Source organism: Diabrotica undecimpunctata, chromosome 5 (assembly GCF_040954645.1).
Source record: "Diabrotica undecimpunctata isolate CICGRU chromosome 5, icDiaUnde3, whole genome shotgun sequence".
Classification (NCBI taxonomy): Eukaryota; Metazoa; Arthropoda; class Insecta; order Coleoptera; family Chrysomelidae; genus Diabrotica; species Diabrotica undecimpunctata.
In genome coordinates, this window is record NC_092807.1 from 83,524,571 (window position 1) to 83,552,277 (window position 27,707).

A 27,707-nucleotide genomic window follows, 5' to 3' on the forward strand; every position below is an offset into this window, starting at 1 on the left:
AGTAACACAATTAATATCTGACATCACTGCCACCCGATGACGTAGGATGGTATGACCGGATGCTGTCAATTGATATTCAGCCATTAAATTGCAAGCTATGGAAATTGCAACGTTTTGTTGTAACCTATTTTTAAGAAGTTATTGTTCTTTTCGGTAATTATACCGCTTACAGTAATGCGCATTTTATTTATTTTAACCTATATTTGCTACTAATTGTATTTACAGTGTTAAAGTACCAGATACCAAGAAACAGAAATAATATCATCCTTGTCGTGTACCTTACACCCTATAACCTACCACCTCTTATAATTGGCATTATTTGTAAGTATGAAAGTGCTTTTTAATAACTAAACTTGGCTGTACGTATAATTTTAAATTATAACCCTAGATTCCAGGCCTTAATTTGCGTAGTTTATCCATATATCGATTTTACCTTGACACGCATCTATGAAATCGACTTCTCATTCTGATTTCCGATAATTTTTCGAATCCAATTCAAACCAGCTGCTCGCTTGTTATTCTATGCAGTGTTGCTTATGCCTAATATAATTTCGTAGTTCTTCAAACTTTTTTACGAAAGTATAATAATTATGTTTTCCCAATAAAATAACTTTTATTGCATATAGCTGTTATCCATTTAGTAATATTTGGTTATCTGTTATATTTTAAACAATGAGAAAAGCTAATTCAGAAAATCCTGCAACAAGCGCATGCTCTGCTTCCTCTTTAATAAAAATCTCCCAAAATCAGTTTGATTTTTTACTTTCGGTACTTACAAATTCTAGTAAAGAAGTATCTGAAAATCTCTTGGTGTATCTCTTGTAAATAAAACTTGTACACATATGTCAGGAGAAAATTTCATTAAATGTAGTGCTCGCTTTGATGGTATTAACGCTGATGTTAAAGTTTTTTTCGACAACATAATTACTTTTAAGGACTCTTCCCAAATAAGTGATAAGAATGATCTTTGTGGTTTATCTATGCTTCTTAATGGTTTTGCTGGTCCATGTTGGCAAGGTAATAAAAATACAATTCTCACGTGGGAAGATGCTGAGCAAGCCTTAAAAGATGCCTATTCGAAAAAAATTTCGCCTCCTATTTAGTATTTCGAGAAGTATTCTCGCGTGAACAAAATTCTAGTGAACCTACTAAATTATTTGTCTCTTATATTCGAGCTTTGCTTGAACAATTACCTTATGTCCTAACTAAAGAGTTGGATATTGTTTATGGATTAATGGTAAGTAAATTACGTTACAAAGAAATAAATTTCAAAATTTTAAGGAACTTTTAATGGAATCTCGAGAAATTGAAATATCCTTAAAAGGTTTAGTTCCTATCAACTCTAATCATCGACAAAAACTTCAATCAAATCAAGAAAAGGACTCTTGCAAAATAAAATTAAGACCAAAGTGTACGTTTTATAAACATTTTGGCGATATTCAGTTAGAATGTAGAAAATTTAATAATATTAGTCAAGAGACTAAGTAATCGATGACTTCTATTGCTAATGATTCAGTTAGCACGTATGTACCTCTTAGTCGTTTAAATACGAATCCTAGCACTTGAAATGTATTTTCTCGACGTTCTTCCAGTGTAGTTTGTTATGGTTGTAATACGCCTGGTTACGTTCGCTTACTGTAAAATTTTTGTAAATCCTATTACCACAGAAGCAGTGTCTTCTGTAGAGCTTCTTTGGACAGAACCTAACAATTTGAATATTCGTCCCCTCTTACCAATAAGTGTCTTAGGTTTGAGAGGTTGCGCATATGTTGATACTGGAGCTAAATTTGCTATAGCTGGAATTAAACTTTACAGTCATTTTTTAAACAAAGGTCTACACTATGGTTCCAAGGAAACGAGATTAGTGCTTGCTTTGCTGAAGTTGTAAGCCGCACGATAAAAGCTCATGTTTTTCATCTTCTCCTGTTAGATCGATCTATACCTACAACTTTTGTTACATTTCCTGAGCACACATCGGTTAGAAGTCTTTTTGACATAGACATCTTAAAAAATGCTGACATTATTATAAATATCCCTCAAATGAAATTTTTATTTGCTAATTCTCCTGATATTCAACATAAAATATTACGGGAACCTCCTGCAATACTTCAGTTAATCTTCTTAACTTTCGTTACAAAAGGAAGAATCTTCACAATTAAATACTTCTGAGCGTAGTACTTTACAATGCTTTATAAATCAGTACAGAGGAGTTTTTACGGAACATAATGAGCCTACAATATTTGCTGATAATTGTATTAATTTAACCAGCGGTATTCTTATCGCTCAGCCTTCTTATAGAACAACTCCTCAAAAAGCAGAAATACTAAAAAATTAAATCCATCATTTAATGGAAAAGGAAATCATTGAATGCGACTTAGCTTATGCTGCATCTACTGTGCTCGTTCCCAAAAAAGACGGATCTTTTCGCGTTGTTCGTGCGTTGATTACAGGCGCCTTAACAAAATAACTGTATTAGATGCGTATCTCCTACCGAGGATGGATAATCTATTGCATGCAATCGCACAGACACTATACTATATAAACTTCTTTTATTACTTCATTTGGTATTTTTAAATTCAATCGTATGGCTTTTGGTCTCCGACACGCTCCTGCTACCTTCCAAAGGCTTATTGATCGTTTTCGTAGCGGATAACCAAGTACTACTATTTTGGCATATTTGGATGATATTATTATTATATCTAGCTCATTTGAAAATCATATTAAAGATCTAGCTAATGTGTTTCAAAGGTTACAAGTATTCTGTGTAAATAGAGAAAAATGTACTTTTGTGTGAACCTTAAATGTGAGGACGCTCAGTTAGTAGTGCCTCAAAGTAAAATAATTAATATTTTAAAAGAGTGCCATGACATGCCCCTTGTAGGACATTATGGTGTCTAAAAGACGATCCAAAAAATTGCTCTTCGTTACTACTGGCCTACCATTAGGTGAAAGGTTGTAAAGCATATAAAGACATGCATTGACTGCCAAAGATATTAACCTTGAAATTTAAAACCGACAGGTCTGATTCAAACACCTGTGTTGGCATAACGCCTTGAATGCGTTGCAATTAATTTAGTGGGTCCAATAACTGTGACTGAAAAAGGAAGCAGATGGATTTTTGCATTGGAAGATACTTCTACGAAATGGATAGAACTATTTCCGTTAAAACAAGCTACTGCGGGGAAGTGTACAAAGGTAGTAAAACAAGCAAACTATGTTTACGATACGGAACACCTCGTGGAATATTAAGTGACAATGGACCCCAATTTGGTAGTAAAATATTGCAGTCTTTACATACTGCCTAGGTATTCAGCCTTCACTCATCCCTTTTTATCACCCTGTCTTAACTTAGAGGGACGTAAAAATAGAGATCTAAAGATTCAGATTTCCATATTAGTTTAAAAGGGCTGTACTAAATGAAATAAAGTGTTACCCAGTATTCGTTTTTTCATGAATACAGCACCAAGTTTAGCTATCGGCTATAACTAGGCACATTTAAACTTTGCGCGAGAGCTACGTACGCCCAGAGTGCGAGTTTTGTTGTTAAGATAATGCCTTACTTGCGCAGACATAGTGACGTGTTATTAAGTGCGCGAGAAAATAATGAGTTACGTCAAGACGCTTCGAAATTTCACGCAGATAAACATTTTAGCGAAACTGTTGTGTTTAATTAAGAAGAAAGTTTGAGTTAAGACGTGAATTTTATTTATTTTAACCTACAGTTGCTACTAGTTCTATTCACAGTGTAGTTAAAGTACCAGATACGAAGAAACACGGAGAAAACACACCACCATCCATGTGGTGTACCTTACACCCTATAACCTCTTACAAAGTTTTATTTCTTGTAAAATTTCTTAGTTCCGCTAATAATCTTCCTACTTAAAAGTAGATAGATTTAATAAATATATAACTTACATTTTCTATTTAGACTATGACTTATACGTCTAAGGTCAATGGAAAACACATTATACTACCAGTGTTTGTTGAGACTATCTTTTTTTGTCCACTACTTTTTTATTTCAATACTCTATAAAAACCTTTTTTAACTGAGAAAAGAACAATAGAGTAAATAAGAGCTTTGATTTTTGACGCCCACCCAGGTACTGCAATCAACTACAATTAAATTTGAGGATAAATTTGGGAAGAATTTTTTTTATTAGCTTTTGGTTGTCTTCCCCCATTTGGGAACTTTTCCCTTCAGAATTCAATATGAATTCAGACCATATGAGCATCTGTCTTTTTACATGTCCAGCTATTGCTCCAAGACGGTAAGCGGTTATGAGCACATAATTCTGTTTTCGCAAGACAATTTAATATACAATATGTTAGAACCTTTTAAGGTCTTTATTTTTTCTTACTATGTTACTTACTCAGTGGTATGGTTGTTATTAAATAATTATTGCACAGGGAGTACCCCGTCAAGGTTCTGCCCTATTTTACTTGAATCTTAATAAATAAACTACCTTAGGGAGTATTTGTTCAAAATATATCCCTACATTCACTTATAGGTATATATAGTAGAATTTCTTGAGCTTATGTTCGTAAAAAAGGTTGTCTATGATATTTTGTTATCTACTTTTTATTAATCTAATTTATTAACTTTATTTATTATAAAAAATGTTCTAACACTTAGTTTATTTAATTTATATAAAGTCTTACAATAATTTATTTACACTATTTACACGATTCTAATTTATATATATTTCCGCGTTCAATTCAAACTCGATACAACTATTCAGACTGTTTTCAAATAAAAAATTCCTCTAAATAAAATATATATATATATATATATATATATATATATATATAATATTAAATAGACGTTATTCCAGAGTTCCCTCGAACCGGATTGTGACCTTTGTTGAACTCCCTCGAACAGCATGGAAAGAAGACAGGTTTTATCGTAGGGGAAACTACTAGAAAAATACTTATTAGAAAAACATGTTTACGGTTTAGACATGAGTCATATTTGTCGTAACAATGAACTAACATACACAAAAAAAATAATAAAATTAAACTTTGACTTAACAAGCATGCAAAAGCCACAGTTGAAATAATGATAAAAATATAAGACAGACTCACTAAATCATTACATACATTGTATAAAATATATTTCAAATTTAATATGTTGTGTATTGATGTTTGGTGTATCATTTAAACAAGCAATTGTTTTTACATCATACGCGTTCTGAAATTATCTTTTTGTGTATTTTAAATTAAATTGAAATATATCTTGTTTAAATTTTTGATTTCCTTATCATTTATTGCATTATTATTTTTTTTTTAATTTCTATAGACTCCAGGAGCTCCCTGTTTTTTTGTCACGTTTCAAGGTCACTTTTAGGACCTTAATTTTGTCAAAATCAAAGGGTACTTATTTAAAAATAAAAAAATTAAAAAATAGCATTTTGAGAGTGAGGGCATTTTGCCTAACTTAAGGGGAGTGCCCTTGATGTTCTTTTTTTTTCGTTTTCATGTTTTATGTGAACTTTTTAGTTTTTTTTTTGCCATATTTGTAGAACGTATTCTAGAGTTGAGTAGCTGACTGATTTGTCCAATATATACCATCGCAATTTAAGCAGGTAATTTCATATACAATGCGATTTTTTTAATGGAGCGGGTTTTCTGTCTTTAGTTTTGCAAAATTCCTTGTCAAAAGATTGTACCTTTTACGAGCAACTGTATTGTTATGTTTAGACAGGAGGTTTGCAAGTTGGTCTGATGTTCTGATTGTTTTATATAGGGATGAGACATATAATCCTTCTTTTGTCCTTATATTTTTGTTGTTATTCCTGTTTTTATTGTAAAATGTATGTATTCATGACTTGTAGGTGTTTTCGGTGAGGTGATGAGTTAATTTACAACCAACTTTTGCATGCTTGGTAAATTTTTTTTTAATTTTTTTTAATAAAGTGTATTTTAGTCAATAATATTTCTTAAAAAATGCGTGGATATCCTGCCTAAATAGTGAACATTTTTTTTTAACCTAAACCCAACAGAAATTTAATTAAAAAAATTAAAAAATATATATTAAGGTTCAAGAACCAAACTCAAACAATGTTCGGAAATATACATGGGTTTTTAAAATACAGAAAAGAGGGCAATTAACAAAGTTTAGATTGTGACAGATAATAGATTTAAAATATTAGGTAGAATTGTTAAATGTTGTATGAATAGAAAGCGTTTTGTTTTAAAATTGAGGGAAAAGCTTTTTGAGATTGTTTTTTAACGAAGGGAATATAAAACAGCGGTTAACCGTATTCAGCTACTGTCTTGTTAAAAATGGGAAAATTTGGAATTTTAATTTATGCAGATGCTATTGTTGGGTGTATATCAAAAACAAGAAAATCATAATTTGATGGATTTCGTCAAAAATGGGAATTATATGAGTTTGTTAGAAATACTAAAAGATCATTGGTTAAAAATGGAGATGGAAAGGGCAGTTGTATGTTTGATGGGATTTTGAAAGCAGAGGAAAAGACAGTCTGTTCCTGGTAGCAAAAAATAACATCTAAAGAGAAAAAGAAATTGAATACCGGTGTATTTAAACGGTAGAAGAAAATTAAGTTGTGTGAATTAAAAAGAAATTTTATTTTTGAAAGTGTTTGAAAAAGTGGTAGCAGTTGGCGATTCCATGTATGCTGAATGGTAACAGTGCAGAAGTTAATGTTATCAGCATTAGTAAGTACCAATAAATTATCATTGCATCGGAAGAAGCTTAGAAGAGATTCGTTTTTGGGAGCAGATCTAAAGAGAGTTGACAAGAGAATACCCGGGTCAATTTTAGATTTAGAAAAAATTAAAAATCCAGCGGTTGAATACAATTTAAGAACAATAGTACAAAGATATAAAATTTTGAAACGGAACAGTAACTAATTAAATTTATAAATTTGTTTTTGTTTATAAGTTTTGTAAAGTAGTATGGGCGATTAAGTAAAGCGAGTCAATATTGACTTCGCAGTTTTCAATTGTTTAGATAGGGACGAAGCGATATTTATATTTGGTTTGTCTCATTATGTGCCATAACATTTCAAGCTGTTTTATTAATATACTTGTTTTTTTTTAACAATATACATTTCTTTTATTTCCTTTTGCTTCTGTTGTATATTTTTTACACTATTATGAGGAAAAGGTATTTCAGAACTCACAAAATAACCCTGATATTTAAATAATTCAAACAATTGATTTCAATTAAATTAATTATTTACTATGTCAAATTATTGAAAGTTATAAGATCAGTAGGTAACTGGATTTAAATTTAAATCAAATTTCAATATCATAATAACTGTCTCCCAAACGTGGACGGTTCTAAAGAAATATCGAGCATGATAATGGAAAATAAAACAGAAGTAGAAGCATTTATGTTTTATAATCTATTGACCAGCTTTCTTTTATACATTATGTGCGTTTTGGTTTAGTTTGAGTTTTCTTACAAGCTCTCTCTGATGACGGAAAGACCCAGAAACACGTGTCAGGGAGTGGTAAGAAGCTCGAATTAAATCGAAACGCAACCATTTTCGTATATTTATCGTTCTTACTCGACGCAATGAGTACAAGAAAGATAGTAATTTATATGGGTAAATTGTTGATGCATAGTGGAATATAAATATTCCCAGCATCGCTCTTAATGGCTTGATTAAGCGTGAGTATACAATTTACTTTAATTTCTATCGACACATTTAACTTCATCTTTCATCACTAGATGTCTCTAGTAGCATACTCTATTAATTATTTTTCTATAATTGCCAGAGTAGTCGGTGCGTTTTGGTTTAGTTTGAGTTTTCTTACAAGCTCTCTCTGATGACGGGAAGACCCAGAAACACGTGTCAGGGAGTGGTAAGAAGCTCGAATTAAATCGAAACGCAACCATTTTCGTATATTTATCGTTCTTACTCGACGCAATGAGTACAAGAAAGATAGTAATTTATATGAGTAAATTGTTGATGCAAAGTGGAATATAAATATTCCCAGCATCGCTCTTAATGGCTTGATTAAGCGTGAGTATACAATTTACTTTAATTTCTATCGACACATTTAACTTCATCTTTCATCACTAGATGTCTCTAGTAGCATACTCTGGTAATTATTTTTCTATAATTGCCAGAGTAGTCGGTGCGTTTTGGTTTAGTTTGAGTTTTCTTACAAGCTCTCTCTGATGACGGGAAGACCCAGAAACACGTGTCAGGGAGTGGTAAGAAGCTCGAATTAAATCGAAACGCAACCATTTTCGTATATTTATCGTTCTTACTCGACGCAATGAGTACAAGAAAGATAGTAATTTATATGGGTAAATTGTTGATGCATAGTGGAATATAAATATTCCCAGCATCGCTCTTAATGGCTTGATTAAGCGTGAGTATACAATTTACTTTAATTTCTATCGACACATTTAACTTCATCCTACATATATATATATATATATATATATATATATATATATATATATATATATATATATATATATATATATATACACACCTATATATATATATATATACATATATATATATATATATATACATATATATATATATATATATATATATACATATATATATATATATATATACATATATATATATATATATATATATATATATATATATATATATATATATATATATATATATATATCGACATCACACATACATTACAAATTAAATATGCTGATCAAAGAGAAGGATAGACTAGACACTCCGCCACAGTATAGAGTTCAATGTCAACTAGGTGTTGAAAAACCTTTCTTTTAAAAGCTCTATAGTGTGTTTCCTGTTGAATGTCAGACGGTAAACTATTATAAAATTTAACACACGCATACAAAGGACTTCTCTCTGTTTTAGACAATCTGTGAAGTGGCAAATTCAAATTAAGGCTTCTTGTATTATACTCATTATTAGGAAGCAGGTGATAAAACAAAGAACAATTTTTAAAAAGAAACATAATACATTCAAATATATAGATGGCTGAGAAAGTGAGTATACTGAGTGATATGAATCAGCCTCTACAGGATTCTCCCGCCTTTATTCCTAATATCACCCGGACTGCCTTTTTTGGACTATAAAGACAGTTGAGGTATCTACTGCAGCGCTCCAGAAGATTACTCCATATCGCATAACAGAATAAAAGTTTGCATAATATACTGATAGTAAAATTCCCTGGTCTAGATAGCGCTTTAACACTCTTAATGAGTAGCAGGCTCCATTCAATTTTTTTGTTGTATTTTGTATTTGTTCCCTCCAATTCAGATTCTGGTCAATATGAATGACAAAAAATTTAACTGATCTAGCAGGTTCCGTGTTTTGTGATAGAAAATTAATTGTATCTGGAATCTGTTCTCGTGACTGGCTGGTTCTAAAGTAGACAAAAACAATATTAAGCAACAACCGATTTCCACTGAACCATTGTCCAGCCTTGCTTAGAATTTGCTCTGCCACTGTTAGAAGTATTTCTAACGTTTTTTCCCAGAAAAGCACATTTGAGTCATCAGCGAAATCTATGAGGTTTGAGGAACTATTAACCACCGCATTTGGAACGTCGTTTATGTAGACCAAAAAGAGAAAAGGCCCCAGGGTACTTTCCTGTGGTATGCCTAATTTTAAATTGATCGGTTCAGAGTAAACCTTACATTCCCTTTTCTCCAGGCATACATTTTGCGACCTATCTGTGAGAAATGATTTTATCCATTTTAATGCCGGTCCCTGTATTCCATAAAGATGTAATTTTTGCAATAAAAGAACATGATATAGGCTATTAAAAGCCTTAGATAGGCCCAAAAAAGCAACTAGTGTTTTCATCTTGGCCTCCAGTTTTTTTTAAATTTTTGATGTAAAATCATAGGTAGCTGTCTCATCAGATCTCCCTGCGAGAAAACCATGCTGTGAACTACTAAATAAATTGTTTGTCGAAAAAAAGTTTCGTAGCCTGAAATATATTGCTTTTTCGAATATTTTTGGGAATAATGGAAGAAAGCTTATTGGTCTATAGTTCTCCATCTTAGCAACATCAAATTTACCACTTAGTAACATCACCTTTTTTATGTAGTGGCTTGACAAGTGCCAGTTTTAAACTTTGAGGAAATTTACCTAGCTGAAAGAAGCACTAACTATAAAAGAAAGAGGAAGAGAAATATCTGATGAAACATATTTAATTTGGTTGGTTGATATTTCGTCATATCAAGAGCTATGCCTGTTTTTTCAGTTATTTATTATGTGAGTTATTTCTTTTTCTGAAACGGGAGTTAAAAACATGCAATGATTAGTTTGTGCGATATTAATTTGAAAATTTTTTACATGCTTCTGGCGCTGCATTTGCCATAAATTGATTTATTTCGTTAGAAAGAACCTGAGGGTCACCCTCCAAACAGAAATTACCTTGATTTTTGGAATTACCCTTTACCAATTGCCAAGCCGTTTTAGTTTTATTTTTGCTATTTTCAATTCGTTCTTTATAACAATTTTTTCGAGATTGAGTTAGTAAAGAATTTTGTTTGCGTTTTTCTGTCCTGTAAATATCTTTATAATCAACATTATTGGTAGACAGTGTAAACAAAACATCAAGCCTAGATTTACAATGTTTTATATCATCATTTTTAAAGTACTTTTGTGATTTTTTTTTATTTGCTGTATTTATCTCTTTGAGTGGAAACTTTGAGTGGAAACACTGTATAAAAATTTTTTGAACTATACTCATAAAAGCATCTAACTGGATTATCCACTTCTAATGTCTCAAAAACAGATACCCAGTCTACATTACCTAACATGAATTTAAAAAAACGTTATTCGCCTTGCTAAATATTCGTTTTTTACTATATTTGACTCAAATTCATTTAATTCAAATTTTACCTTTTGAGCAGTATGATCAGATGTATGAGGATTGAATACAAAAGAATCAAATATGTCAAGATTTGTAAAAATATTATCTATACAGGATTTTTTGTTACCTTGTATGCGTGTATAGTCTTTGACGGAAGTTTTAATATCAAAGGAGCTCAAACACATTTTTAATGTGTCTGGCCACCTCGCACCCTCAACAGCATATCTAAGATAAAATCACCAGCCAGAAAAATTATGGAGTCCTTGTCAACTAAATCACAAAGTATTTGGTTTAATTTGTTTATTAAAACTTGTGGGTCTTCTTTTCGGTAGATGGATAGGATTACAATCTTCTTCTTATTAATCGCACCTCTGCAGCGGAACACTCAAATACCGTTCTTTCTGATAAACTAGAAATATCTTCCCGGGTTTTTGCAATAAACGTGTCTTTGATGTATACTACACTGCCACCATGCTCCTGTGAACTGCTTCTACAATATAAAGAGATCAGTTTAAAATTCCGCACATTGTAGTCCCGCAGTTGTTCTTCTATTTTCCAGTGCTCAGTTAAACAAAGAGCAAAGCATTCATCATGATCTAGGATAAAATTAATGGCATCAATACTTGTTTTAATTGATTGCGTATTTAAGTGGATTACTGATCATTTCTTTTGGTGTGTGCCGTAGACTGTCTTTTGACACTGTGGTGCCTCTGTACATTCTGAAAATGGTTAAAAATTACACCATTCGGCCATAATTCTTGCTGCATTAAATGAGGTATTTTTAGTTCTGGAACAGTAATTTTAAATAAACTTTTATACTTATCTGTCCTGGTTTTCATTTTTTCGCAGATAACGTTTTCATCTAGTTTTCTTTCTTTTAAATAATTAAGTATTTCCTGATCTTCCGTTTTTGGATCGAAACCTGACAGGAAAATCGCCATATGTTTTGTGGCCACACGCAGAATACTTCCAGCATTCTCATTGGTTCCCTGGAGTGGATTTGGTCGTTTAATAAGTGTAGGACGAGTTGTTTTGTAAAAACCTTCTTTTTTTGGGTGTCCCATTTATCATTTTCATCTTCAATCAGCGGACGGCCACGGGTGCAATTAAACTGCTTGGTATTCTTGGTTTAGGTGGCAGCTCAGACAAATCAACAGAACAAAGTGGCTGTTCTTTGACTGCGTCAACTGACATTGTAGTCTCTTTCAAATCATTTTTTTCTTTTAAAATTAATGGATTGTTATTGTTATTCTTAGTTTTTGCAGTATTTTTTACCTCCATGGAATTTTTTGTTAACTTTTTCTCTATGCTTTCTATTTTTTTCCCATAGCAGCTTATTATTTTGTTCTAGGATTTGATTTTTACTTCTTAACTCACAAATTAGTTCATTTAGCAGATGAATGATTGTATTTTTCATGATATCCCCACTATTTAAGGTTATGGTAGAATCACAACTAATCACACGCGTTTCATCTAAAATTTGAAGTTTTCTGGTCCAATCCCGTGCCGTGCATGATTTATGGAAGGCTTTTCCACACTTTACATAATATATTATTGTGCTTATTTTCTTAGTTCTCTTTCTTCTTCTTTTTGTACCGTCTCCCGATCGGAGGTTGGATATCATCATCACTATCTTTACTCTAGCTACTGCTGCTCTGAAGAGTTCTATAGAACTGCATTTAAACCAGTCTCCTAAGTTCTTCAACCATGACACTCTCCTTCTTCCTATACTCCTTCCTCCTCTTATCTTTCCCTGTATTATCAGCCTTAGCAGTTCATATTGCTGTCCCCTCATTACGTGTCCCAGATATTCTAAGTTTCTTATTTTTATTGTATTTTAGTTCTCCTAAACTCTATTAAACTCCTCCCGGGACACATACGATTGTGTTTTAAATATCTTATCATCTTTTTGATTTTATCCGTTGATATCTTTTCATTTTTTGATTCTCTTTTTCATTGTTTTCAATAAGCTCTTGCAGGTCTTGTTCTGGTAAGTAATTTATTCTGTCTTCCTTTACTAATTTTTGTAGATCTTTCCATGTGCACATCTTTAAAATTTCCAGATGCTCCATGCCCCTCCAAATAATGCGACTGTTTCTGATGGTTTTTTATGCTTCCTTAGACTTTGTTGAGCTCATATATCTACTTATTTCGTCACATTTTTTTTCTCATGTTTTATTCTTTTCAATAGTAGTTGCTCTCTTTACTTCTCTATAGGTCTTTATATAGCGTTTTCTATCCTTTGTGCTATTTGTTAAAGGCTCCATCTCGTAAAGTCCTTTCTTCTCTTTCGCTTATTTTTCTATTTTTGTTGTGCATTATCATTGGAACTTCTTATGCCTGTCGTTTGTCGCTATTCTGAGTGCTTCGTATGTGGCTTCTTTTATTTTGTCTATTATTTCGTGTTACATATTTTCTGTTCAATAGTGAACGTCCTTTAGCTCATTGCTTAATTTAAATTTCTAAAGAAATGGAGTTCAATCGTTATGAAGGCTTTAGGTATTGCACCTTATTTTTTCTGATTCTAGTTCCATGGCCGCTATTGATCGTTGGATATCATATTGGCTACTTGAACTCTAGGGGTAGTTTACCCCCTGCATAAGGTTGATTAACTCGAACTCACTGGATACTCATAATTACTTTATTGACACAATATTAGAAAGAGTACTCAGTTGACGGATGACAACACTAGCTTCGACTGTTAACTCTTAATTCTTAATGATCTACTCCCGTTATTTTTCAGGTATTTAACTCACGTGCGTTTGTTTATGCATTCATATTTTACTAATATAATTTGAACACAATATTAAATAAGCTTTTGATTATATTGCAAACTTCACTAGGTCAGCGTCTCGGTAAGCGTGTTTTAGTTACACCGATATTTTCAATGTCATAAACAAACAATTGCATTGAGCAATAAGCAATTATTATTATTATTAAAAGGATTTTAAATTTAAAATTAAACTGAATTGGGTTACTTAGATCTGATTTCTGGATACTTAAATAAATCCCATTACACTTTGAATATTCATTTGGGTATTCTCTTTACCATATTCGTCCATCTCACATTCGGCTTCGCTTATATACTCTCACATGTTCAAGTTGTATCTGTGTTTTTTATCTGGATATCACCTAGTATATAATGGACTTAATATTTCAGTTGTAACCAAGGATATTTCTGAATGGCTTTGTGTTCATAGAAACCATCTAATATTTTTAAAGAGATCTAATCAATAAGTATTTTGCCGTTATTCCTTACTTTGTTGTCTTCAAATATTCATATCACCTTATTGTTTACTCTTCTACATGTCCATCTATTGAAGTCTCCCAACATGACCGCTTTTTACTTTTTGCCGATTTGTTTAATAATTCCTGCCAACTGTTCAAACACAGACTCTTTTTCTTTATCCTTTACATCGTTGCATGTTCTATAAGCCCCTACAACCTCAATTTTATGTCCTTTCCAAGACATATCTTAATAAATCTTTTACTTACACATTCGCATCTAGTTATAAATTTTGCAAGTATCTTTCGTATCAGAATAAAGGCTTTATGGCAAATTATGGCGTCAATATAACAAATACTGTGTGTAAAGGCACCTTAATAGGTATCTATGTGACAAATAGGAATAAGAAAATTATGCTCGGCTAAATAAAACAAAAGGGCTTATTGCGTGAGAGTCACCACTAGAAGTCTCAACGATGGAGTCGGCTAATTTGCATGGCTGTAAAAGACAGTAAAGTAGTCAACAGGACAATAACAAACTTAATAAAATGAAAGTAACATACAAGGTATAAATAATCCTTACTAAAAGTAAAGATTTGCGTGCCAGGAAAGTAAATAGAATAGTCTTCGCCAAGTTGTGCAAAAGAAATCCTTTGTTTAGCTGTAAGAATAATAAAGGGTTTATAAATAAACTGTATTAAAATTGTTTCTTAAAAATCCTTCTACATTTTAAAATTTATTGACACTCATTCAGTTGCGCTGCTAAACTATATAGGGTAAACATCCCAGTTATTGGACAGTTAAAGTTTTTTTTTTCAATTTCAAGTCGCTGCCCCTCGCTGGTGTAATTTTTTAATTGTTTTTTGTAATTGTTTATTATTCTGCTATGCCAGATCATGTTATTGTTATTATTGAATTCATTTACCGCAGCTTTCATCGATTACAAATTATATTCATTTGCAATGATTGCAAACTAGACATATAAAAAAACTGTGTAAATGAATGCTTCAGTTATACAACACATTGTGAACCAGTTATTGGACAGGCGTATATTCTTAATATTCTTAAGTTGAATTAAAAATGGGAAAATTGCTTTATGAAATACAACAAGAATATTTGTTTTATATTTCTTATTAATATATAATTTTATTATTCTAGGGGAAGACACAAGGGTTGCGATCTTGTTTGGTCCAGTAATATGTTCAACAGTGATTTCAACGTTAACCGTCATCTACAGTTTTTGTTTAATAAGACAATTTGACAAAATATATAAATGTGATATTATATGGTTGGAAAAGAGGAATTTACTTCGATATATGTAAGAAATTTTGTATTTTTTATTTAATTGATACATTTTATATATTCATTATATCTAATTTCGTATTTTCCACTCTTACTGATGCTTAAGATATTTATGACTGTCTACTATGAAAAATAAAATTTGAAAATACAAGACTTCAGCCCTCTCGCCATCTCTTCATTTATTTCGGTTTCTATTGTTCTTGCACATTCGCCTATTATAAACAATATGAGGACAGTAACACACAAGCACACACCCACACCCACACACACACACACACACAGGCTCACACACACGCACACACACGCACTGTGTTTACCACTATACAGTGGGACCCTCATGCCAGAAGATCAAACCGGTCACACTTCGTAATGAATTGGTACCTATCTGACCCACCAAGCTATTTATCGACCCCTCCACAACGTGTGACTTACTATAGGGAGGCTTATGAACTGATCTTTACTTTGGGTGTTCTGGGTAATGAAACATCCTCTGTTTTCCTTGATTGTGGTTAGGCCGTCTAATTCTTGGGGTAGCACAAAATCGGCTTTTTTCCCTAATTACTTACTGTGTTTACTTTAATTTAAAACGCATAGAATATGTAATATTAACAAGAAAATGTGAAAGTTTACTAGTGAGTGACATCCTCTTTGTTTTTAATTACATCCAAAAATTTTTAAGGCAAAGTTTTTACAAAATTGTGGCAAAATTGTAATGTAAATGATTTCCATATTTCTAGAAAGTTTTGCTTCAATTCGTTGACGGAGCTGGCAGGATGTTTCCTCAATGCTTTTTTTTTATTTCGAGACACAAAGTTTCTATCGGGGACAAGTCAGGCATGTTAGAAATACATTTCAGAGGTCGTATACTATGGACTTAAATCCGGTTTAAACTCTTTTTTAATATATAGCAACCTTAGCCGTCCTGTTAGCAGACAAAATCTGTCGTCGATTTTAACTTATTTGAAATGACTTTGTTCTATAATCAAAAAAAGAGATTCTCTAAAAGCTGTAAATATTTGTCCTGATTTAAAGTCCCATCAATAACATACAACTTTTCCACACCTTTAGACATGCTGCCCGAGAGTATGATACTCTGGAAATTTGACTTTTCTTTTGAGATATTCAGGCTGAAAAGCTTCATTTTCCCTACGAATAAGACGACTGCTACTGTCTCCAAGACACACTTTAAATCTGGACCCAGCACTCCATATTACTGTAGTCCAATTTTAAAGCTCTTTTGGTCATTTTAAACTATTTTTAATTGTTGTAATGTTAAAAGTGAATTTTCCTTAACCTGAGATAAAATGAAATTTTTCAAAAACAATTCATACTGATTTATTGAACTACTTAACTTAGTATGTATGTATTAAATCCTAATTTGTGGGCCCGTCGATGTCGTTTTGATCTACAAACATGTTTTCTGACATCACTCCCCAAAATACCTACTAGTAACTCGATAAGTTGCACGTCGTTTTTCCCCTATAATTCGTTTTATTGCCCTTCGATCTGCTTAGGTTATTTTGCTTTTTCCCACATTTCTAGGTTTTGTGATGACCAAACCTGAGGTTTTGTGATGACCAAACCTGAGGTTTTGTGTCTTTTAACTATATTTCTTAGACTATACCGTGACAATTGAAAGATATTCGCGATTTTTGCACTGGATTTTTCAGAATTAAAAAATCTAATGATGATTGAACAAATGTTATCATCAATAACTTTATCTCCAACCATTTTAAAACTAACAAACGGCAGTAGGCTTTATAATACCACAAACTACATATAACCTTAATTGACAATAATTGTTTTGATGTCTTTTTTACAGCAAACTCTGGTTTTAATATAAGTATGAAAAATCAACGTATGTTGATGTAAGTGAATGAAAAACCACGATTTAGCGAATTTTGTTCTTCTTGTTGGAAATAAATAAAAAAACCATAAGGGTAATGTTTTTAATAAGTAATAATAAAAAATGCCGCAATAATTAATGTAGGAACTTATAAAAACATGTAGATTATGATTTGTTTATGATAATCGCCATAAACTGCAACTTTCAAAGGTGGGCCAACTGAAATGGTAAGAGGCTCGTAGATAAACCAGACCGCTGAGGCGTATGTAAGGTTTAGCGGAATTATAGCATTTGTGATTCTGATCTTAGTTTTGAATGTTAATTTGTTTTCTCCCATTTACAGAAACTTTAAAGGTCCTATGAGACAAAATTTTTTGTATAAAATGAAATATATTTCAGGTGATATTATGTTTGGAGAAGGACACGATTGTAGCGAGTGGATCTGTGTCGTTCAAAGCTAGATTGTTCTTTCGATATAATTTTGTATTTGTCAAGATACCATATAAGACGTTTATTGATAATTTTTTTTAAGTATTTTCACATGTTACAGGTAATAGATATAGGCCTATAAAAATCAGGGGCAGAGGCAGGTAGTTCATTTTTTTAATTGGTAATATTATTGACGTTCGATATCCATCTTGAAATTTGCGGAAAAGTCATATTTTATTATATATTTCAAGAAGTTTATAGTAAGAAGAATAGTACGAATAGCAAGAGACAAATCGCCAAATGGAAGAAGATCATTGGGACGACCGAGGAAAAGATGGTCAGACAACGTCAATTGCAAGACAACGGCTAAAAACCGAAGTAAAACAGGCATTTTGCCTATTTATAAAGTAGGAAGAACAAGAAGAAGAAGTTTATACAACCATGAAGGTGACAATTTCTATAAGAATTTGTAGGGAACGTCATCAGGGCCAGCAGCTGTGTTTTTACAGCATTTGAGTGCAGATTTTAGCCCGGAATAGGTTATAGGAGAGTTCATATAATTGGTATCTTGTAAAACTGTGGATGAATAGGAAAAGGGTAAAGGAAGAAAATAGAGAATCTTGGCTATTTCTTGATTGTCAATGATAACCTCTTGATTAAAAAAGAGATTGGAGATTTTAAGGTTATTTTTTACCCTGTATTTGTAGAATTTTTTCACGAACTAGTCAGTTACGAAAATAGTCAGTTTCACTAATATTCTTCTTTTGGTGCCTATTCGTTTCGAATATTGGCGATTATTCTGGCTATAATTATTTTATTAACTGATGATTTAAATAGATTAGTTGTTGTTGTGGAGAACTATTTATTCAGGTTTTTAACCATGATATTCTTCTTCTCCCAATTTCTCGCTTTCCGAATACTTTGCCTCGAAGGATTAGTAATCTGTCTTTAGTGCCGGTTCTCATTATGTGCTCGAGATATTCTAACTTTCTCATTTTAATCGTATACATCATTTATCTTTTTTCCCCATTCTTTGTAGTACAGTCTCGTTGGTTATCTTGTCCATCCATGATATCCTTAAGATTCTTCTGTATAGCCACATCTCGAAGGCTTCAAGTTTTTTCTCCATCGCTTTAGTGAGTGTCCAGGAGTCAACTCCGTAGTATAATATCGAGAAGATATAATATCGTAGGAGCCTTACTTTTATATCGAGATTAAGGTTGTGGCTTTTAAAGAGTGGCTTTCACTAATATAACTAGACCAATTACAATTTTTTCAGCGCCACAAACTTTTTGTCAGTATATGTGAATTTGTTGTATCTGAGTTAGTTATAAGGATTGGGAAATGATTCTTGTCGTGGGGATAATCAGATGTAAGCCATGTTATTGTAGGGGTTACTTTTGGTTCGTTAAACCTTAGATCAATATTGGAGAAGGAACTAATAGAAATATTAAAAATAAGACATATGATAATGACATATATCAGCGCAGTTAATAACATTTTCGACAATTTTACCTTCACCATATGTGTGACTGAAACCCCACAACACATTATGTGCATTGCATTCGAAGTCCTCCTTGTCAGGGATTATGAATGTTACCCTACAATAACTTATGATATGTGCAATATGTGCATATTGATCATCCGATCTTCCGCATCTTACAAAAGTAACAGGTGCTGCTAGCTGTAAGCCAATATCTTTTAGGCACTGTTCGATTAGTTAATGCGGGATGGAAGCATATACATTTCAAATAAGTATTCTTTTGACCGGAGAGATAAGCCTGCGGATAAAGACGATGGTAGAAATAATTATGACGTGCGGTGTATTTTAGTTGATAACGATGTCGGTAGATGTGAGAAAAATGCAGATTCGAATACTTAAAATGCGAGATGTAGCAAAATGTTTTGGATATTTGGATAACTATTTCACCAATTGCTTTAATATATTCAAATAAAACAGTCGAATGATGTGTGTAGTCGTGGTTACCAAAACCGTAATACAATATGTAAAAGGACCTAATAAACCGTCTCGCAAATTGGAAAGGAAGAAAAAAGGATCTCACCCGATTTCTCAGAATTTTAATCAGTTTTCTTTAATTATTACCAATATAGCCACAATTAAATAAGACTATTGAAATATTAAACCAAATTTGATACTCTTTTTCTTATTACATTGTACTTGCAGCACTTCGCTTCGTATTTTTAACTCGTCGATGAATGATTTTATCTGTTGAACACTGTTTAAATCTTTAAAATCCGTGAGGAACTTTAAAAAGCGTGTTTAAGCTTTGACAGTTATTTGACGTTTATATGTATTGATTTTAAAGACAACTAGATTGTAATAATACACCGTACGTTTAGTTAAAAATAAATATATCTTACTTTTTGTCAATCATTAGTTGTTTTTAAATTTACATTAAATCTGGCTGTACTCTATTCACATAAGTTAATTTTTTTATTGTTGGCGCCTGTATATTTTTTCTATAACACTCATATTTATATTTCTGTTTCATTTTATCTTCTCTACTTTTTATTTTCGTTTCTTTTAGTTTACTTAGGCATGTATTTCTTTTAAATTTTTAATTTTCACTGGAATTCAGTATTATTGGTACTGTATCTTGTGTATTTTAATTTCTTCACCCAAGTCAGTTTTGATTTTTGATCAGTTTGATTTTTCACAACATTATATTAATTACATAATGCGAAGATTTGTGGAATTTTATTTGCACATATCTCTTGTTCTGTTTGTTTTTATTTTCGCTAGTATATATTAATTGGGTTAGTTTAAGTGCTATACATTTGTATACCCTACTTGTGCTTACAAGATTTGTGTTCGCTTTTATGTTCTACATAAATTCGTCCATTCTGATAATTACCAATCATAGCCTCAAAATGTTATCCTGCTTAACATGCTTTTATTCTAAATTCCCCTAACATTATAACCGTATTTGTATTTTATTATTTAATGTCTTATATAAAGATTTAAACTAGTTGTCCTCGTTATTTTGAAGAACTTCGTTGTAAGAATATCTTTGCTTTCTATCAAAAATCATTCTTATACAACAAAAATACTATATAAGTAAGGTCAAAGGAAATTATTATTTTAATGGAAATAAGCCACAATTGAAGGTTAAAGTAAGTTTATTGACGTTTCAATTTCCACTTGGAAAATCGTTCTCAAAAAACAAACATTAATGTAATAAATAAATACAAAGTACAATATAAGTATAAACACAACAACCACAAATCTTTTCAGAGCAGCAGTTTGCAAAATACTGATTGCCGTGATGGTCGCCAACATCCGAAACGGATAGTCACTACAAGAAGAAGAAGATATAAATCTTATTTATTAAAATGCAAAGTTCCATTTTCCTTTAGATGCTTTTTTAATTTCTGTTATATTATCCTTATTACATACTATACTTAATACGTACCTGCAATTTAGTTTTAAAATTGATGGTTGTATGTGATCACTAGTTTATCAATGTGTTGTTTTACTAAAGTTTAAACCGATCTAATTCCTATTTATACCCTTGTTTTGAATGTACTTTTTCAGAGTAATAGGTACAATAAACGTAAACACCAAATGAAACAATATAATTAATTAACGAAGCCATATCCCTTTTAACATAAGAAATGTATTTTTAACTCATTACTATTATTTCAGGACTCACTCATGCTTCCTCATACTGATTACGTCAAGCTTTTGGATTGTCGACGCAGGATTAGAAATAGCTGAAAGTGAAATAAGTCTTCGACCAGCATATAGTGTTATAGAAGGTTTACAGGGGGTGTACGTGATGGTAATATTTGCTTTTGATAGAGAGACAAGGAAAGATATTTATAAAGTTTTATGTACAAAAAGATTTCAAATGGCAACACCTAAACGATTCAGTACGCTTCTAAAAAAATTCAAAAGCGAGAAAAGGGTTAAAAATTAGAAATAATATGACAAGTTGACGATATTACCAGATAAACTTTAAATATTTTCACAGGATATTTGTTTGTTGTTCATATTTTGTGAATCTTCTATCAAATCTATAATTATTTATTCAATACAAATGTAAACAAGTATAACTATAATGTTGCTGATTTGCTCTATAAAATTGTAAAGTATTCAATGTTATCCTTACCTCTTTGATGGAAACGCATGGAGCGTATGCCATCTTATTCATGTCTTCTATGTTATCTAAATCATTATTATCTATTTTATGAGCTACTGAATCAATAATTTCGTTATCAGGTAATCTATCAGCAGTCGTTAGTCCATCATCACACGTAACAAAGTCCTCAAAAGGATATTCTTGATTTAGACACCACTTTATTCCATTCAGCAGGAGGTAAAATAAAAAAATATTTGCTTTCAGCTTCTTCTAATGACAACACTGACGGTGCAAACCATAGTGTACATAACAGCTTGTTATTGTAGTCGCAGTTATATTTCCCCAAGTTTTATCAGCCATTCTTCTGGCTTGCAATACATCTAGAGTAGAATTCTTTTTTGTTTTCATATTATCCAACACGTTTCTTACAACTTCTTTTTGATATCATGATTTAAAGTTTTTAATGATACCTTGATACTTAGGCTGTAATTTTGATGTGGTGTCGGCGGGTAGATATTGGATTTTATTTTGGATTGGATTTGTGGATTTGGATTGTATTTTGACAATTTCATTTTATTTTTTGTGCTTACCTATTTGCTTCATATTGCAAAAGTAGTGATTGACATCTTGCAAACGACGAGGCTTTTTAGATTTACCGATCACTAATGGTGAGAGTTTTTCTGTGCTTGACATGTTTGCTACTATCAAAATAGACAAAAGTTCCTTGCTATGCTTTCCACCATGTCATTCGTCGTATCAGGAAGATATTTTAAAAAACAGTTTTGTTTCGTCAGCATTGAAAATATCAGGTTCTTAACAAATCTTGCAATTCACGCATCCAAGCCCAGAGATTCTGCAATTCGTCGTCTTTTACAGGACAAATTTTGACCATTTTAAATTCTTTTTCTGATATCTGATTCATTTTTTATTATCGTTAATAGAGTACTTATTGTTAGGCCAAATTGTTTAGCAACATCCTTCTTGTGTAGGATCATAGCAACATCCTTCCTTGGAAGTGGTCCTCATTAGAGCACTTCTAATTTTTCAGCAAGACTCTAAGTTTTCAGTTTACGTTTTACAGCACTCATGTTTTAACAATTTTATTTGCTAGCTGTCGTGCAAATTGATGTATATTACGAAAGAATCACACCACTTCTGACACATTTTTAATCGACAACAAACTAATTGCTTCAAGTTCAAATGAAATCTAATCCCCCTACCTATAAGAATCTATATCAAGGTTTAATAATTAATACATATACATATATATCTATATAAATATATATATATATATATATATATATATATATATATATATATATATGTATATACATATATATATATATATATATATATATATATATATATATATATATATATATATATATATATATATATGTATGTACATATATATATATATATATATATATATATATATATATATATCTATATATATGTAAATATATATATATATATATATATATGTATATACATATATATATATATATATATATATATATATATATATATATACATATATAGTATTAATTATTAAACGTTGATATAGGTAGGTATATTGCTGATATGTGTGTACTAGTTCTTAATAATGATTCTTAAATATGATTCATTTTTTATTATCGTTAATAGAGTACTTATTGTTAGGCCAAATTGTTTAGCAACATCCTTCTTGTGTAGGATCATAGCAACATCCTTCCTTGGAAGTGGTCCTCATTAGAGCACTTCTAATTTTTCAGCAAGACTCTAAGTTTTCAGTTTACGTTTTACAGCACTCATGTTTTAACAATTTTATTTGCTAGCTGTCGTGCAAATTGATGTATATTACGAAAGAATCACACCACTTCTGACACATTTTTAATCGACAACAAACTAATTGCTTCAAGTTCAAATGAAATCTAATCCCCCTACCTATAAGAATCTATATCAAGGTTTAATAATTAATACATATACATATATATCTATATAAATATATATATATATATATATATATATATATATATATATATATGTATATACATATATATATATATATATATATATATATATATATATATATATATATATATATATATATATATATGTATGTACATATATATATATATATATATATATATATATATATATATATATCTATATATATGTAAATATATATATATATATATATATGTATATACATATATATATATATATATATATATATATATATATACATATATAGTATTAATTATTAAACGTTGATATAGGTAGGTATATTGCTGATATGTGTGTACTAGTTCTTAATAATGATTCTTAAATATGTTTATTTTATTATAATTATTTTAATGACAAGCAAGCTTAAATTTGCCGATATTACCATATGTGTTAATTATTATATCAATTGTATGTATTTGAAAATAGCACTTTATTTTATAATTTGTTCATAAATATTTATAAAAAAATATCTTGTATAACTAATAGGTAAATATATTGTATCATAACATACTAAATAAATTATGACAGAATTATGCGTTTTTATCTATATTTAAAATTATTATTTTTGCCAGCGGCCAAAAAAAATCCTCGAAAGCATTTTGGATATTTGCCTTTTAGATTGAATATATATAGTAAATTATGTGATATAAACACATTAAGAACCGGAAACTAAAGGATTCTCTTGTGAATATCAGTTTTAAACATTAATTTGTAGTCATTGAAAATTTGTTACCATGTCTTATTCCATTGCGGAAAGAGTAGATATCGTTTCTTTGTATTTCGTGAACATCAAATGTGCCAAAATGACAGCTCAGCATTTTAATAAACTACATTAAGATAAATACGACAATAGAAAGTATGTTTTAAAGTTAGTAAAAAATTCTTAGAAGCTGGGAATGTAGTTATTAAAAAACAAGGAACTGATGGGGCTTTAGTTAATGTACCAAATGAAGTAGCAATATTACGGTAAATATCAGCTAAATTCCATGTTAAGTACGAGGCAAGTAGCAGCTGTATCTGGAATGAACTGAACTAGCATCCAAGCCATTTAGAAGAACTAATTCCATCCATATAAAATACTCTTAGTGCAGTGACTTAATGTAGGATTTCGAACGCCATGCTCTTAACAGTTTCGTGAAATAATCAGTAAGCCAGCAGTAAACGATTCACCGTTTCGCTTTTAATATTTTTTTCCTTGATGACGGCACTTTTTTACTAAATGGTCTGTAAATCGTCAAAATTGCCGTTATTGGTCTGATTAAAACCACAGGATTTTCCACGAGGTGCATATATTGCAACCGCAAATTTTACCGCCTTTTTTACCTATCTATTTGACTGGCAATATGTATTTTCAATTACTGAAAGACGTGATTTATCTTGCCATGACTGATATTATTGAAAATGATCAACAATAAAAAGATCATTTGATTTTAAAATTTTACATTTTGGGAAATGTCGAAAGAACTCAGAATACTCTTTACCTATGTATGGGAATCCTTAAAAAAGATATGGTGTCCCATCAGAAAAATTAAACTTTAGTACTCTACAATATATTTAAACACCCTCTATATTTTAAAATAATTTTAAAATGTAACTTTCATGTACTTCTTTGCGTAACGTGCTTGTTTTCAAACGTTGGCTATCTTTATATGTATTAACAAGCTGATGCAATGTTTTTTGGTCGGCAACTAGATGAAAAAATTCCTTCGCAGTTCGACCTGTCCATTGCATATTTGACCTTTTTTATTTTGATTATGTTGATAAGTTCTCGCTCTTTGTGCTTGGACTCGAACACATGTTCGTTTGATATGTATGCTGTACACGGAATTTTCAACCTGAGACGGTAACACCACAACTCAAACACTTCTAATTTGTTAAGATTTTTTATTTTTGTTGTCCAGGTTTCACATCCGTAGAACAAAGCGCGCCAGACGTAGCACTTCGATACTCTTAGACCTGTGGTCAATAACAGACTTCTACTGCACAATACAGAACGCTACTTAATAAAGCTTTTTCGTGCAAGTTCTATTCTGGTCGAAATTTCCTCGTCACTTTCAGCGTTACAACATAAATCATTACAATATTTTACTATAACATTAATATTTTCTTAAACCATCCTTGGCACTAAGCATTGCAGCCACTCTACTAGGCATGCTGTTTATGCATTTTTCTGCGATTTCTTTTAAATTTTCGATGTGATTCCAATGGAAAAAGATTGTTTCTATCAACTGAACCTTGTTGGTAACTATTTCCTTGACTAACTCTATTTTTAGGTACTCCCAGACATTTTCAATGATCTTCGTTTCTGGTGAGTTGCCGGGCCATGATAAAAGCGGAATTTTTTGTTCTAACAAAAAAAGTTTGATACGTTTAGCCATATGGCAAGGTGCTTCATCTTGTATAAATATCTTATGGCTGTTACCAAAGCCATTCGTTCACTTGTAGAATTAATCTTGTCAGTAAACCCCTTTTATATTAGTCTTGTCGCATGGTTCCTTCTACGACATAAAAATCTTTGCCACTAATCACCGATCATATCATTACTGAGGTGGAATGTTTAATAGTACTAATTACACACCTTTTTTCATATTTTTCCCCTAAACCCCTTTGTATAAACTGGGCTCTGCCAGCCATAATTTGGAATGTGGCTTCATCGCTGAAGCAAACCTGTGAATGTGAATAACAATTATAAAGTGCGAACATAAAATAACTTTAATATAATAATAATAATAATTCACCTTACGTCAATCATCAATAGACTAGTCTTTATGCGTTTTTTGAGCATGGTATTAGTTTTGGCTTCTTAACAAGCCTGCGACATTTGAAGCCCATGAAATACAAATTACGGCGTATGGTGGTCCCCGATACTCAGCACCCTGCTTCTTCCACCTTATGTCTTAAATCTCTATGAGTGGCCCTTCTGTGTGTTACAGCTAATTTTTTTTAAATTCGTTGTTCCCTGGGGGTGACTGAAGGTTTTTTGTCACACCGGCCCTTCCGAACTGATATCTCAGGTCGCTTCTCATTCAGTTTTTAACTCAATCTTCTCACTAACGACTGGGATACACCACATTTTCGTGCTATATCTCTGTATTCTCTAATAGATCAGTAATGAACGTTTTCTCAACACCAAGATCTTTAGATTTACCCATCTAAAAATTCCAATCAAAGATTAATCGTCTTGTTTTATAATTAAAAATTAACCAAAATAATAAGTAACACTATTATATATTAATGTCAATACATACTGGTGAAAACTTTAATAATGGACTGGCTGATGGAGTTACCAGCTAATGTCCGTTTGAAGAGGTTTACTCTCCGGACGCTGGTACTCACGTGAGGCATGGTTATATGTTGCCTGAAGTTAAATCTAATATAAAATTAAACATCACTCACTTTTAAACAACAACATGTACATTTTTTGGTAACTTAATTTTTTTGCAAAGGGTTGTACCCTTATAGTTTGGTGGCTCAGGCATGTTAACCTGCTTTTTAACCTGATGATGGAATTATTATTCCGAAAACGTTTGTGTTTTTTGATGTAACCCTTTTAAGGGTTTTTTAAATATACCTATATACAAAGATTTTAATATAAAAAAGATTGGTAGATGTTAACAGGGCGTTATGAGAATAAAAAACTTATTATTCACAACCACTTAAAAGCAATTTTTGATCATCCTGATTATTGATGATAATGTCACTAAAAATTTACGGTCATTCAATAGTTTAGGCTTAGATACAAAAAGTTGGGATAGTATAATAATACTTAGGTATAATGTGTTCTAAATTTGTTGCTACCACGAAAAGAGAATGGGAATGTTTTAAACATGAAAATGATATACCCACTATGGGCGATTTCAATAGATTTTTAAAAGAGAAATATGAAATGTTGGAGAAGCTTTAAATATCTTCTGGTTAAAGAAATAGTAAAGCAAAGGTTCGCAATGTAAGTTCTCGAAGTTTTGCTTCTATTGAAGGATATTTCAATGTCAAATATTACT

The 27,707-nt window shown here is 31.3% G+C and overlaps 1 protein-coding gene across 2 annotated transcripts in view; it reads left to right on the forward strand.

Moving 5' to 3' along the window:
• Window positions 1-22,969, forward strand: part of LOC140441423 (uncharacterized) — a 214,886-nt gene extending 191,917 nt beyond the window's left edge. For both annotated transcript variants that reach the window (XM_072532146.1, XM_072532145.1), the window contains exons 7-8: window positions 15,196-15,355; window positions 21,282-22,969. In XM_072532146.1, coding sequence (XP_072388247.1) covers window positions 15,196-15,355; window positions 21,282-21,555 — 434 coding nt within the window. In that variant the 3' untranslated portion in view covers window positions 21,556-22,969. The remainder of the gene's footprint in view (window positions 1-15,195; window positions 15,356-21,281) is intronic.
• The last annotated feature ends 4,738 nt before the right edge of the window (window positions 22,970-27,707 follow it).